This window comes from Helianthus annuus, chromosome 2, assembly GCF_002127325.2.
Source record: "Helianthus annuus cultivar XRQ/B chromosome 2, HanXRQr2.0-SUNRISE, whole genome shotgun sequence".
In the NCBI taxonomy this organism is placed as follows: Eukaryota; Viridiplantae; Streptophyta; class Magnoliopsida; order Asterales; family Asteraceae; genus Helianthus; species Helianthus annuus.
The window spans coordinates 67,924,172-67,940,237 of NC_035434.2; the positions used below are offsets into that span (position 1 = coordinate 67,924,172).

Sequence of the window (16,066 nt, forward strand, 5' to 3'; positions counted from 1 at the left end):
ATACCTTATGATCCCTTCAATGAGGTGATCACGAATTTGTGTTTTGAACTTGATTTAGAACAGATTTGAGCTCCCAATTTGGTGAAATTATGGAAGAACTAGGGTTTGTGGGAACCCTTGTGTCGCCCCTTGTGTTTGATCGACCAGACACACACTCTTGTGTGTGTTTGATGTATTTTATTTTATTTTTATTAAATCAAGTTTCAGGTTTAACATTTTTAGTCCCTCTAATTTTCCTTAGTTCATATTTTGAGTGTTTTAACCCACTTATGAGTCACTACAAGACTTGTAACTAACTGGGTTATTTAGTCCTAGTTAGTTTGTTCTTGTTTATTTAATACTTTATCATTATAATATAGAGCTTTATATTTTCGGGGTGTTACAAGTCCACCCCCTTAAGAGGGTTTCATCCCCGAAACCATAATACGTACCGAATAATGTAGGGTAGAGGCGTTGTTGTAACATTTGTGCTCGAAATCATTATGAACAGTTCAATTATCAATAAAACAATGTTATTTGATCCCAATGTTTGTTTGGTTGTGTTTTACATTTTTCATGTTTTGACTTTTGTTCAATTTCAAACTCTACATCGCTTTCTGGAGAATTATACGCAAACTGGTGCGTAAACGTACTCGGTTTAATGCGACAAATACCCCGGAACATCAACATATACTCAACATACCTTAAATAACCCTTACATAACTTAGAAATAAGTTTTGAAGGCTTTGGTATGGCAAAAACAAGTTAATTCGCTTACAGGGACTAAACTTGACAAACTGCGAAAGTATGCCAATTTGAATTGTAACAAACATTCTGGAACATGTCCATAAGTTAAACATACCATAAATATCCTTTACATAGCTTAGAAATAGGCTTTGAGGGGTTTGCTATGCTAAAACAAACTTTTGGATCAATCAGGGGCTAAAAGTGTCAAAAAGTGCACAAGTTTGCATTTTCCCACATAACTTACGTTCTGAATACATCCGGACAACCAAAAATTTATGTAAGCATCATTATATTATGCCTTATTGTTTGGCATGAGAAAAATCCATTTGTCGCACAATTTGGATCATTTTTCGCGCTTATGCGCATTCCGTCGTAATTAAGCGAACATCGCATTCGTACGACCAAACGAACTGACATCCGGAATATTTTTGAGCATGTTTCATGTCCACAATGTTTAGGCATCATTTTAGAGCCTTAAAGTTGGCTTTACGGGCCTTAGAAGTGTTGGAAATGGCCTAAATACGCAACAGGGACTAAAACTGTCATTTCTGAAAGTTTAGTTACCACAACTTTCCAACAAGTGTACACACAAGATTCGATCACGTTTTTCAAGAAACGATCCTAATGTGTAACACCCCAAAATATGCAATTTATTTATGTTATTTGAAATGTCTAGACAAGTTATATTTAACCTAGTTAAGTAGTTATACTAGTAACTTGATAGGAAGAAAAGTTGAATGATAAATAAACAAACTAAGAAAGTGAAGGGACTAAACTTGTTAAAAAGAATAAAAGTTTTAATTAAACAAATAAAGGAAAAAGGGGAAAACACAAAACACACGTACTGGTGTGTTTGTGGGATCAATCAGAGGGAGAAGCCAAGAACAAACCCTAACTTTCAGAAAATCACAAGATTAGGAAGGAATTAAGGGCCTAAATTGATGCATGAGCTCCAATCTTTAACTATCTAAGCTTGTTCAACACAAGGTAAGTTGAAAATTCTGATTTGATGATTTGTAGAAAGTGGGTTATAACCCAATCATGAAATCATGTGGAAATCTTGTGTAATTATGAGTTAGGAATTCGTAATAGACTGAGGAATTTGTATAATTTTGATTGTTTGGATGATTAGGGTTCATACCCACTTGTTGTAGGAAGCAGATGAACATGATGATTTATAATGATATGTTTATGGAAGTGAATTGATACATAATCTGAATGTGATAGAGAAATTAGATTAGTTAAGATGGTGTAGGATGAAAGAAAGTCATGAACTTGATTGATTCTTGTTAGATTAGAAGGTGAATAAGTAGGGTTATGCAATAAATACTTGTACTTTGTGCTTTGTTGATAACATGCACATCAAGTGTTTGACAAAATGCCTCAATGAAAATGCTAGTCATATAAGCTATAAACCTTGTGTGAATTGAACATGTTTATGAAGTATGAGTAAATTGTATGATGTTTTATCGATTGATATGTGTAAATGAGCATGAAACATGAATTAAAAGAATGAATGGTTATATGTAGGCGTTAAGGAAGAAAGTTCGAGTCAAGGGAAGCAACAAGGGGATCAAGACCGAGGTACGCTACTTGTACAATTTTGGTTTTACTTTAGATATGTGTTTATCCATAATTGTGTTACTTTGAATCAAGCATGGTTAAGATATAAGAATGGACCCTTCTCTTGAATGGGTCGAATGATGAAATTGTAAGACTAGAAAGATTGGCATGAAGTTCCGTTGGAACTCACTACCGTACAAGTATGAAAGAATGTAGTTTAATACAAGTCGTGAATGTCACGTTTATTTCAAGTCCGTAAGTTAATTTCTTGGGTTAAAGAAGGAAACTTTGTTCTAATGAGTTTTGATGTTGTGGTCATGTAGGTAAATCTCATGTCTAGCTATCAAGCTTTGCCCGGATCGAACACACCTCAAGCCCGTCAAGCGCTCCGCATTTTGTATAAAGTCAATGTCAAATTACCTAGTTACTTATGTCTATGCTTTGTACTTAAAACTAGTTTGGTCATGGTTGTCTTTTGAAAAGTTGTCGTAAGTGCGTACATAAACTTAATGGTTTCGAAACTAAAAATAGGTCATCTTTTGTTGTGTATGTCATGTCTTTTGAATGTTGCGTATAGTTGGAATGAAAATTGATTATGAAAAACAGGGTACCGCCCGTTTACAAACGGGTCATGCCCAAATTTTGTTAGAAAAGTATGTTGTCATTTAATAAATTTAAAGGAAAAATTATGGACGTTACAAGTTGGTATCAGAGCGTAGGTTTGAGGGATTCAAGCATCAAATGCTTGAACTCAAACCGAAAGCTCATGTGAAGAGTGTGTTCGACCCGCGGCGCGAAGCAAGTAAGTACCTTTAAAGTTGATTTTGTATTATGAATGAGTTGGTTAGGGAATGTTAGGAAAAATCATCACGGGATGATGTGTAAAAGTTTGGGACGAAACGGACTGGTACGGGTTAAAACGGGTTGAACAGATGGCTGCAAAATAAGAAATTCATCAAAGTATGCTGGGCGTCACCGTAAGTTACGGTGACACCGTAACTTACGGTAGACACTGGGACGAAATTCTTCTGCCGTAAGGCAGTAGCCTTACACCGTTAAAGAAATAATGCCACCGTAAATTACGGTGACACCGTAATTTACGGTGAAGACTGTTTTCAGCCTTTTTCAATTGCGATGTTCTGCTTAATGTTTTCTATCATACGTGAAGTATTGCAAACGCTATAATAAGACTCTAAAGAATGATAGAATGCATGAATGTTAACTTTCAAAGGAAGCTATGTACTATTAGAATGATTATATGATGGAAAGGATGATTGAATGCTTGAAATAAAGAATGATGTTTATGTGTAGATGACGGATACGAATGAGGATGAAGCCACACAACAAGAGCGACTGAAAACTATGATCTCGGAAGAGATTGGAAGGGCAATGCAAGCAAGTATTCCTCACTTAACCCAAGAAGTAGAAGGTCATGTGCTGGAAGTGGTAGAAACAATGATGGCGGGTAAGATGGAAGAGTTGAAGGGAATGATTAGCGAAGTGCAAGGAAAGAAAGGAACTCGCAAATGCACATACAAAGAATTTAGGGCGTGCAACCCGTTACCGTTCAAAGGAGAAATTGATCCTATAGCATGCCAAAGGTGGATTGCAAGTACTGAAGCGGTGTTCATAAGGAGTCATTGTGAGAAGGAGGATCAAGTGATGTTCGCCACCGGTTTGCTACAACTCCGAGCTAAAGATTGGTGGGATGTTTATAGTAAAGAGATTGGGGAAGAAAAAGTTCAAGTCTTGACATGGCAAGAGTTCAAGGAACCTTTTCTAAAGTACCACAGTCCGCAATCTGCCATTGACAAGATCCAAGAAGATTTCTTACATCTTCGTCAGAAAGATGAAACCATTGATGAAATCACCAACGTGTTCCTTGACAAGCTGAAGTTCTGTAAAGATATAGCAGGAACGGAAAGAATGAAGATAGACCGTTATTACGGTATGTTGAAGGCTGAATATCGGGAGTTCATAATTCCCGCTAAATGTGAAACTTTGAATGAGCTCATTGACTTGGCCCGAGATAGGGAGATTGAAATAAGAAGACAAGCAGAAAGAGGCGAAAAGAGAGTATCTGAAAATGTTTCCAGCTCGAGCCCTTCAAAGAAACCAAAATTTCAAGATCAAAGCAAGAAGGATAAGGCGAAGGGTAGTGTTCCGAAATGCAAAACGTGTGGAAAGTTACACACGGGGGAGTGTTTGAAAGGGAAGAAGGGCTGTTACAATTGTGGTCAAGAGGGACACCCATACTATAGGTGTCCTAATCCTTCAAGAACGTGTTACAACTGTTTCCAACCGGGTCATATTAAGGCTGAGTGTCCCAAGCTTCAACAGAAAACCGATAAGGAAGCAAGAAAGGAGGAAGCCCCAAGAGCTAAGGGGAGGATGTTTCAGATCACAACCGAGGAAGCGAAGGACCACCCGAATGTTGTATCAGGTATATTCTCATTGAACTCGTTGCCTACGTACGTGTTATTTGATACCGGTGCCAGTAGATCGTTTGTATCAAGTGAATTAGTGTCACACCCCTCCTTTAAAATCGAAAGACTGCATGTACCATTAGAAGTAGAAATAGCCGATAGTAAGAGTTATTTGTTGCACGAAGTTTGTAGAGATTGTGAAATAATCATTGAAGACGAGAAGTTTGCCATTGACCTTATTCCCATGATATTGGGGGAATTTAAGGTTATAGTTGGCATGGATTGGCTAGCTAAACATCAGGCCGAAATTCAATGTGAGAAGAAGATAATTCATGTGTTAACATCGGAAGGAAAACGAGTAAGCATACAAGGGGAAAGGAATATCAACTCGAAGCTTTGTTCTATAGTCCAAGCATACAAGTACGTACGAAATGGAAGCAAGGCATTTCTAACTTACGTGGTGGACACTAAGCAGAATACCCCTAAGATAGAAGAGGTTGAAGTCGTGAACGAGTTTCTTGATGTTTTTCCGGAAGATTTACCGGGGCTTCCACCAGAACGCGAAGTGGATTTCAAGATTGAATTGTACCATGATGCCAAACCCGTAGCCAAGGCCCCTTATAGGTTGGCCCCAACTGAAATGCGGGAGTTAATGGTACAAATACAAGAATTGCTCGACAAGGGTTTTATACGCCCGAGTGTGTCGCCATGGGGAGCGCCTATACTTTTTGTCAAAAAGAAAGATGGTTCGATGCGCATGTGCATCGATTACCGAGAGTTGAATAAGCTGACAGTGAAAAACCGATACCCATTGCCCCGAATCGATGATCTCTTCGATCAGTTACAAGGGGCAAGTTGGTTTTCAAAAATAGATTTGCGGTCCGGGTACCATCAGTTAAGAGTGCGAGATGAGGATGTGGCGAAAACGGCTTTTAGAACGCGATACGGGCATTTTGAGTTCTTAGTAATGTCCTTTGGATTAACGAACGCGCCTGCCTCGTTCATGGATCTTATGAATCGAGTTTGTCGGCCCATGTTAGACAAATTCGTTATAGTTTTTATCGATGACATCCTGGTTTATTCCCGGAGTAAAGCCGAACATGCATGCCATTTACGTGAGGTTCTTGAAGTACTTCGCAAGGAGAAATTGTACGCAAAATTCTCCAAGTGTGCTTTTTGGCTTAGAGAGGTACAATTTCTCGGTCATGTGATTAATGCGGATGGTATCTTAGTAGACCCGTCAAAGGTGGAAGCCGTTATGAAGTGGGTACCTCCCAAGAACCCAAGTGAAGTAAGAAGCTTTTTGGGTTTAGCAGGCTATTATAGGAGGTTTATCCAAGACTTTTCTAAATTGGCCTTGCCGTTGACCAAGTTAACCAAGAAGGATGAGAAGTTTTCATGGGGTGCAGATCAAGAAAGGGCGTTTCAAACCTTAAAAGAAAAGCTGTCGAGTTCCCCGGTACTAACCTTACCAGATGGAACGGAAGACTTGGTGGTGTTTACGGATGCGTCACACCAAGGGTTGGGATGTGTTTTGATGCAAAGGGGTAGAGTCATTGCCTATGCTTCTAGGCAATTGAAGACACACGAAAGTAATTACCCAACCCATGATTTGGAGTTAGCTGCAGTAGTATTTGCTTTGAAGATATGGAGGCACTATCTTTACGGTACGAAAAGCGTTATTTATTCTGACCACAAAAGCCTTAAATACTTTTTCGAGCAAAGGGAATTAAATATGAGGCAACGAAGGTGGTTAGAACTTCTTAAAGATTATGATTGTGAGATCCTTTATCATCCGGGTAAAGCTAACGTAGTAGCCGATGCCCTGAGCCGAAAGGATTACCCGCCTCCAATTCAAGTAAAGTCCATGAAGATGGTAATTACACCTCGATTTCTCGAAATGGTTAAAGAAGCCCAAATCAAGTCACTAAGCGGAATGGATTCTAAAAAGGAAAGAACAAAGGGGTTTGTGGATAAATTCGGAGAAAGAACCGATGGAATTAAAACCATGTATGGTCGTATTTGGATACCCCGGTTTAGCGAAGCAAAGGGTGTATTACTCGAAGAAGCTCACAAATCCCGATTTTCGGTTCATCCTGGAGCTACAAAAATGTATTTGGACTTGAAGAAAAGTTATTGGTGGCCCGGCATGAAGCGTGATATTGTCAAGTATGTTGCCAAATGTTTGACATGTCTGCAGGAAAAGGCAGAACATCAGAAACCATATGGGAATTTGCAACCGTTAGAGATTCCGGTATAGAAATGGGAAGAATTGACGATGGACCTAGTGACCAAGCTTCCTAAGACAAGGAAAGGTCACGATGCTATATGGGTGATCGTAGATCGCCTCACCAAGAGCGCGCATTTCTTACCCATTCGGGAAGCTTTCTCTTCCGAAAAGATGGCGGAGATCTATGTTAACGAGATAATATCACGACACGGAGTTCCTGTATCTATTGTGTCGGATCGAGATACCCGATTCACATCTCGATATTGGCAAGGTTTTCATGAAAGTATGGGTACAAAATTACATTTCAGTACCGCTTACCACCCCCAAACGGATGGTCAGTCCGAGCGGACTATTCAAACACTTATCGACATGCTGCGGGCATGTGTGATAGACTTCGGGGGAAGCTGGGATGACCACTTGCCGTTGGTGGAATTTTCATACAACAATAGCTACCACAATGGCATTCGAATGGCACCGTATGAATTGTTGTATGGAAGAAAGTGTAGAACTCCAATTTGTTGGGGAGAGGTGGGACAGAGAGAAATTGCACCCAACGAGGTGGTGGCTAAAACTAACGAGAAGATCGATCTTGTGCGAGCCCGTTTAAAAGCGGCTCAAGATCGACAAAAGGCCTATGCAGATCAAAGGAGGCGACCCATCGAATTTCAAATAGGTGATTATGTGTTATTAAAGGTTTCCCCATGGAAAGGTATAATCCGCTTCCGTAAGCGAGGAAAGCTAGGTCCCCGCTACATAGGACCTTTCAAGATTGTTGCCCGGGTTGGGGAGGTAGCATATCGGTTGGAATTACCGCCAACTTTGGATGGAATACATGACACATTCCATGTGTCACAATTGAGAAAGTGTTTAGCAGATGAGACGGCATATGTGCCCCTTGACGATATTGAGCTGGATGAAAAATTGAATTATATCGAGAGGCCGATAGCTATCAAGGATTCCAAGGTAACGCACCTTCGGAACAAAACTATGAAGCAAGTCTTGGTGCAATGGCAGCATCGGAAGGGATCGGATCTTACATGGGAGTTAGAGGATGAAATGAGGAAGCTCTACCCGACGCTATTTGGTACACATTAAGGTTTGGGGGACGAAACCTCTTTTAAGGGGGGTAGACTTGTAACACCCCAAAATATGCAATTTATTTATGTTATTTGAAATGTCTAGACAAGTTATATTTAACCTAGTTAAGTAGTTATACTAGTAACTTGATAGGAAGAAAAGTTGAATGATAAATAAACAAACTAAGAAAGTGAAGGGACTAAACTTGTTAAAAAGAATAAAAGTTTTAATTAAACAAATAAAGGAAAAAGGGGAAAACACAAAACACACGTACTGGTGTGTTTGTGGGATCGATCAGAGGGAGAAGCCAAGAACAAACCCTAACTTTCAGAAAATCACAAGATTAGGAAGGAATTAAGGGCCTAAATTGATGCATGAGCTCCAATCTTTAACTATCTAAGCTTGTTCAACACAAGGTAAGTTGAAAATTCTGATTTGATGATTTGTAGAAAGTGGGTTATAACCCAATCATGAAATCATGTGGAAATCTTGTGTAATTATGAGTTAGGAATTCGTAATAGACTGAGGAATTTGTATAATTTTGATTGTTTGGATGATTAGGGTTCATACCCACTTGTTGTAGGAAGAAGATGAACATGATGATTTATAATGATATGTTTATGGAAGTGAATTGATACATAATCTGAATGTGATAGAGAAATTAGATTAGTTAAGATGGTGTAGGATGAAAGAAAGTCATGAACTTGATTGATTCTTGTTAGATTAGAAGGTGAATAAGTAGGGTTATGCAATAAATACTTGTACTTTGTGCTTTGTTGATAACATGCACATCAAGTGTTTGACTAAATGCCTCAATGAAAATGCTAGTCATATAAGCCATAAACCTTGTGTGAATTGAACATGTTTATGAAGTATGAGTAAATTGTATAATGTTTTATCGATTGATATGTGTAAATGAGCATGAAACATGAATTAAAAGAATGAATGGTTATATGTAGGCGTTAAGGAAGAAAGTTCGAGTCAAGGGAAGCAACAAGGGGATCAAGACCGAGGTACGCTACTTGTACAATTTTGGTTTTACTTTAGATATGTGTTTATCCATAATTGTGCTACTTTGAATCAAGCATGGTTAAGATATATGAATGGACCCTTCTCTTGAATGGGTCGAATGATGAAATTGTAAGACTAGAAAGATTGGCATGAAGTTCCGTTGGAACTCACTACCGTACAAGTATGAAAGAATGTAGTTTAATACAAGTCGTGAATGTCACGTTTATTTCAAGTCCGTAAGTTAATTTCTTGGGTTAAAGAAGGAAACTTTGTTCTAATGAGTTTTGATGTTGTGGTCATGTAGGTAAATCTCATGTCTAGCTATCAAGCTTTGCCCGGATCGAACACACCTCAAGCCCGTCAAGCGCTCCGCATTTTGTATAAAGTCAATGTCAAATTACCTAGTTACTTATGTCTATGCTTTGTACTTAAAACTAGTTTGGTCATGGTTGTCTTTTGAAAAGTTGTCGTAAGTGCGTACATAAACTTAATGGTTTCGAAACTAAAAATAGGTCATCTTTTGTTGTGTATGTCATGTCTTTTGAATGTTGCGTATAGTTTGAATGAAAATTGATTATGAAAAACAGGGTACCGCCCGTTTACAAACGGGTCATGCCCAAATTTTGTTAGAAAAGTATGTTGTCATTTAATAAATTTAAAGGAAAAATTATGGACGTTACATAACGGTCTTGCTTTTCCTATAAATACCCCCCCCCCCCTTTTGGTTAAAAACCCACAAAATCTGATCTAAAGCTCTAAGTTGAGGCCCTTGCTTCATACCTGAGCTCCTGGATCGAGATTAGCTTTCGGGGACCCTTCGTAAGTGTTCTTTCGTTCTTTTATTCGCTTTTCAAGTCCGAAAGTCAAAGTTTTCTTTGACTTTTTGCGTTGACTAGCCTATGGTCAACACGAAGTTCGTTGGAACTTCATAACGTGAGCGTGATCACGATGGTTATAGTCCGTGGTGACTATACATACTGATTACCACGTTATCTAGGCTCAGTGACGAGTCGTAGTTTCGGCCAAAATGCGCATTCTTGTGTATTTTGTAACCAAACTACTCGTGAGTATCAAAACCGTTTGTTTTGATACAAAACCTGTTTTCTAAACTTAGTTAAGCATGTTCTAACATGCTTAGCTCGTCACTTTTAGTTTAGTGCTTATATAGGGTCGTAAGGTAAGCGATTTAAACAATCGCTTACACTTTCGAACCCGACCCATTTGCTCGATCATTAGGATCCGACCAGACACTTTAGGTGACCATAGTTGTATAGGGGATAACCTTTCGAGGTTATACCTTATGGTCACGATGTTAGGCGTTCCAAACGCGTTCTACGCGAACGACGCATTAAGGTAGCATAAGCGACCTAAACGGGTCGTAATGGGTCGTAAGCACTTAGGTTAGGTTTCATTTTAGTATGTAGGCTTTGTTAAACCATATTACACGAGTCTCCATACTCGTTTGGTTTACGAACCCGCATACTATCCGATCCTCCGATTTAGATCCGGTATATTAACGTAGTTACCTATATTAGGTGCCATTTGATATTCGTGATCTCTAGCATTATTTCGTTGTTGTACAAGAACTTCAAAGCAATCTTAGGTGAGTACATTGAACCCCATCTTTTACTGTTTTCTAAACTGTTTTGGGGTGAAACCCATGTGCCTACTTGTTACTTTCATGCTTTTCCATGTTTTCACATCATATACCTGCTATGTTCGTTAGTACATTATAGTACATGATTTCATTACATTTCATGCTATGTATGCCCATTGTGTGCATACTTAGTACATTGCTTTACATTACATTTCATGCTATGTATGCCCATTGTGTGCGTACTTAGTACATTGTTTCACATTACATTTCATACTATTTATGCCCATTGTGTGCGTACTTAGTACATTGTTTTACATTACATTTCATGCTATGTATGCCCATTGTGTGCGTACTTAGTACAATGTTTCACATTACATTTCATGCTATTTATGCCCATTGTGTGCATACTTAGTACAATTGTTTACATCACATGCCTTCATTTTGGTATGACATTTGGTTTGTTTAACATGGAACAATACATTCATTAACATTAGCTACGCCATTCATTAGTAGGTAGTGGTACCATAGGAATTGACAACTCCCGTTCCGGACATCCTAGGTTGGTTTGGATGAAAGGAATGACCGAATTCGATACACATAACTTAGATAAACCTTTAATTTGTTTAAGGGTTTATCGCCACAGTCTCAAGGCTTGGATGTATGCATTTTCACAATACCGCATAAATGTTTGTATCAGTATAGCATGCATTTGTTCCACAAAACATAACTTTGATTTAAACGATGTTTTACTTCAATACCTTGTTTTTGTGCATTTTACATATGGTTTAGTTGATATATTTCACTTACCATACATGATATACTTTGGGTACACGTTACATGATCTACATTAAACATAAACATTTTGACATTGATATACACATTTGGTGGTTTACATTGAACATAGACATTTCGATATGGTTTACACAATAACACTTGACAATTGATTTATACATGAACAATTTACATGGTGGTTGGTTTGGGTAAATGGTTTGAGTAACGTGGCATATGTAATATGATACAAACATGGTGGATACGCCGCTGGTACTTCCTATATATAAATGCTTGTTTGGTATTACATATCGTAGCATTATTTGAATCATTTCAAATTAGACATGTAACATTTTATACAAATAACATACTTTTTACAAGACATTGCTTTACAAACAACTTATCATATTCAACTCATTTTACTTGGTTATTCATTTAACCTTACATTTATCTATACATATCATCTGATATTATCGTTTTTCAAATGATTTACAAAGCAAAACAATTTACAAGGTTCATGACTTACTGTTATTAAATGTTTTCTTAAAACTTAAGTCATGAATCCCATTTTCACAAACCCTATGTATCTCACAGGCATCTTTATGCTGACGTACCTACTTTCACATGTGTTTTCAGGAGCTGTCGCTTAGGATGATGATTGTGATACTAGGGCGGACCTGTGCCTTAGAGACTAAAAATGAAGATAGACTAGTCTAATTATGTTATGAACTCTTTGTTTCCTGTTTAAGACAGTATAACACTCTTGTTTATAAATAAAATACAACTTTGTATGCCATGGTTATGAAACAATTAATTCTGCCCCAACACTCCCCGGCGTTTCCGCCGCGGTTGTATGTTATACGCGGTCGGGGTGTGACAAAAGAGTTGGTATCAGAGCCAATGGTTATAGGGAATTAGGTTACTAGTAATGCTTTGACCTAGACTATAACTTTCTAGGACGCTAACGCAAGTTATCTTGTGTTTAGATTTTAAAACATGTACTTCACCTATCCTTAGGTGATAACCACAACGAGAACTTCGATTCCGAACCCGCTTTGTAAATTAATCATCTGTTCTAGGGTGATTGATTACTAGGTTTTGAACCCTCTGTTATATGGTTTTGAACCCTTTTGGAATTTTCAAAATCTCGTCAAAGTTTTAGGTTTTAATAGTGTGAACACGTGCGAACTGGAAGAGTGAATGCCTGTACCCTGAGTTTTCTGTCTAAGGCTAGAGTGTTCGTACAAATCCACATAATCGGACCAGTCACTCTTACCTGGGAACTCTTGGGGTGAGTGTTCACTTATAGGCGAACATGTCTTCGCGATACATTATTTTTCACCCACTTACTTTGACTAGACATTTCGTGTCGCTTGTTTGCTTTGCGATGCGTAACCACCATCTTTGCTTTTGTTGATTCTGTTTCATTTCATCCTCTTCATCCAATCATCTCACTCGTTTCCTTTCATGTTTTCCTCTTTTAGAATGCCTCCTCGACGCGAAAGCCAGATAGCTACTGCCGAGCTGGCAGAAATTATTGCGCAGCAGATGGCTGCTCAATTCCCAAATCTCTTTGCTCAATGGAACCAAGCCAACAACAACAACAATGCTCCATGCAATTTCAAAAATTTTAACTCGGCTAAACCACTCAAGTTTAGTGGTTTTGAGGGAGCCACTGGGCTTCTTCAATGGTTCGAGAGCATTGAGAATACTTTTCGCCACGTGCAGTGTCCGGATAATCGCAAGGTCGAGTTTTCTTCGAGCGTGTTTCAGAAGAGGGCTCTTACATGGTGGAATGGGGTAATGAGAGACCGTGGTGTAGAAGTTGCTCTAGCTCAGACATGGGCTGAACTTAGAGCTCTTATGATGAGGGAGTTTTGTCCTCGTCATGAACAACTCCCTCATTGGAGAAGGAGTGGTGCAGAAGTTGCTCTAGCGTTGGAGAAGGAGTTTGATGATTTGAAGCAAGATAGTGGCGAGCACAGGGCATATACTGATAGGTTTGAGGAGTTGAGTCTGCTTTGCCCGACTATGGTTGCCCCACTCGACAAGGCCATCGAAAGGTACATCGACGGCCTGCCTGACTCGGTACAAGACATCATTACTGGTAGTAACCCTACCACACTCCGTCAGGCGATCGAGTTATCAGCAACATTGACCGAGTCGCAGATTCGGAAGAATAAATTACACAGGAAGGGTGACAAGGGCAAGAAACAGTCGTCTGACAAGGAAGATAGCAAGAAAGGTCAAAACAAAAATGGAAAGGATTATGGTTCATCGAAAGAGCAAGGAAGCGTAAGGCTTCCCAAAACTATGTTGTCACTGCCCAAGCTAACCAGGCAACTCCCAACCAACCCGCACAGCCTCCAGCAAAGAAGCCCTATTCAGGGAATGCACCTTTGTGCAATAGATGCAACAGTCACCATCAGCGGCAACATCAGTGTCGTTTCTGTACTAACTGTGGGAAGTCAGGTCATCTTGCCGATGTTTGTCGGTTTGCTCAAAATCGCGCAGTTCAGAACCCGGCTCAACAAGTTGCTCAGCCTCCTGCTCAGCAACAGGGTCAAGCTGCACGACCACACTACCCACCAGGTGCTTGTTATAACTGTGGGGATCTGACCCATTACAGAAATCGGTGCCCAAGGCTAGCCAACCAGAATCAGAATGCCAATCAGAATCAGGCTCAGGCTCGAGGTCGAGTCTTCAACATGAATGCACAAGAGGCACAAGTAGATGATAATGTGGTGAACGGTACGTTCTTTATTAATAATCAGCCAGCATCTGTTCTTTTTGATTCGGGTGCCGATAAGAGTTTTGTGTCGTTATCTTTTGAACCATTGCTCCGCGTGTCTAGAACGAAACTAGGTAAACCATTGACAGTAGAAGTGGCGAACGGTGAACCCATTGTTCTTGATTTTGTTCTCCGAAAAACTACCAATTGAACCTTAACAACCATCTTTTTCCTATTGACCTCACGCCTATGCAACTTGGAAGCTTCGACGTTATTGTGGGTATGGATTGGTTAGCCAAGTATCGCGCAGAGATAGTTTGGTTTGAGAAGATCATACGCATGCCGCTTTCGTCAGGTGAGATCCTACAGGTTCGTGGTGAGAAACCTGCTGGTGGTCTCAAACTCATGTCTTGTTTTAAAGCTCGGAAGTATCTGCGGAAGAACTATGTAGCCTTTTTGGCACATGTTGTAGCAGATAAGGGCAAAGGTAAGTCTATTCAAGATATTCCGGTCGTTCGAGATTATTCAGAGGTTTTCCCTGAAGAGTTACCTGGTCTACCCCCAGCACGCCAAGTCGAGTTCCGTATTGATCTCGTACCTGGGGCAAATCCCATTGCCAGAGCTCCATATCGTCTTGCACCGTGTGAGATGCAAGAGTTGTCTAAGCAGCTGCAGGAACTTTCTGACAAAGGTTTCATCCGTCCTAGCTTTTCACCTTGGGGTGCTCCCGTTCTCTTTGTAAAGAAGAAGGATGGATCTTTTAGGATGTGTATCGATTATCGTGAGCTTAACAAGCTTACTATCAAGAATCAATATCCCCTACCTCGCATCGATGATCTCTTTGATTAATTGCAAGGCGCTTCTTATTTTTCAAAGATTGATCTTCGATCTGGATACCATCAACTCCGTGTGAATGAAGAAGATATTCCCAAGACAGCGTTCCGCACTCGTTATGGGCATTATGAGTTCACAGTCATGCCATTCGGTTTGACTAATGCTCCTGCTGTTTTCATGGACTTAATGAATAGGGTCTGCAAGCCTTATTTGGATAAGTTCATCATCGTTTTCATTGATGACATTTTAATATATTCTAAGACGCGAGCTGATCATGAGCAACATCTTCATCTTACTTTGGAACTCCTAAAGAAAGAGCAACTTTTCGCCAAATTCTCCAAGTGTGAATTCTGGCTTAAAGAAGTTCAATTCTTAGGACATATTGTCAACGAACAAGGTATTCATGTAGATCCCTCCAAGATCAGTGCGATTAAGGATTGGGATACACCTACTACCCCTACTGAAGTTCGTTCTTTTCTTGGTCTTGCGGGTTATTATCGCCGCTTCATTGAAAATTTCTCGAAGATTGTAGTTCCTCTAACTGCTCAAACTCAGAAGAACAAGCCATTTGATTGGGGATTCAAGCAAGAGGAAGCGTTTCTGACTTTGAAACAAAAACTTTGTGACGCGCCTGTCCTAACTTTACCCGAGGGCAATGATGATTTCGTTATTTATTGCGATGCATCTAAACTGGGTCTTGGCAGCGTCCTGATGCAAAGAAACAAAGTCATAGCATACGCGTCAAGGCAGTTGAAGATACATGAAAAGAACTACACCACTCATGATCTTGAGTTGGGTGTAGTTGTCTTCGCTCTTAAGATTTGGAGACACTATTTGTACGGTACAAAATGTGTGGTTTTCACGGACCACAAAAGTCTTCAGCATATCTTCAATCAGAAAGAGCTCAACATGAGGCAACGACGTTGGGTTGAACTTCTAAACGACTATGACTGCGAAATTCGCTACCATCCTGGTAAGGCGAATGTCGTAGCCGATGCTTTGAGTCGCAAGGAACGTACTAAGCTTCATTGTGTTCGTGTCCAATCTGTTATTCAAGCTCAATCCGATATCCAAGCCCGTATTTCTCAGGCTCAACAATCTTG

The 16,066-nt window shown here is 39.6% G+C and overlaps 1 protein-coding gene and 1 long non-coding RNA gene across 3 annotated transcripts; both read left to right on the forward strand.

The window, feature by feature from the left end:
* The first annotated feature begins 1,599 nt into the window (after nucleotides 1–1,599).
* Nucleotides 1,600–2,837, forward strand: LOC110904461. The gene is made up of 3 exons (XR_002572539.2): nucleotides 1,600–1,713; nucleotides 2,257–2,310; nucleotides 2,613–2,837. It is a non-coding gene; the product is annotated as an uncharacterized LOC110904461 (long non-coding RNA).
* Nucleotides 2,838–4,232: 1,395 nt separating this feature from the next.
* LOC110893167 lies at nucleotides 4,233–9,562 on the forward strand. Of its 2 annotated transcripts, none has more exons than XM_022140289.2 (3): nucleotides 4,233–4,732; nucleotides 8,982–9,035; nucleotides 9,338–9,562. In XM_022140289.2, the coding sequence occupies exons 1-3, from the start codon at nucleotides 4,240–4,242 to the stop codon at nucleotides 9,352–9,354; spliced, it is 564 nt and encodes a 187-aa protein (XP_021995981.2). In that variant the 5' UTR covers nucleotides 4,233–4,239; the 3' UTR covers nucleotides 9,355–9,562. The 2 variants fall into 2 exon arrangements, 1 of the variants encoding a protein (XP_021995981.2); XR_004872616.1 differs by lacking the exon at nucleotides 4,233–4,732 and adding an exon at nucleotides 8,303–8,438.
* Nucleotides 9,563–16,066: the final 6,504 nt, after the last annotated feature.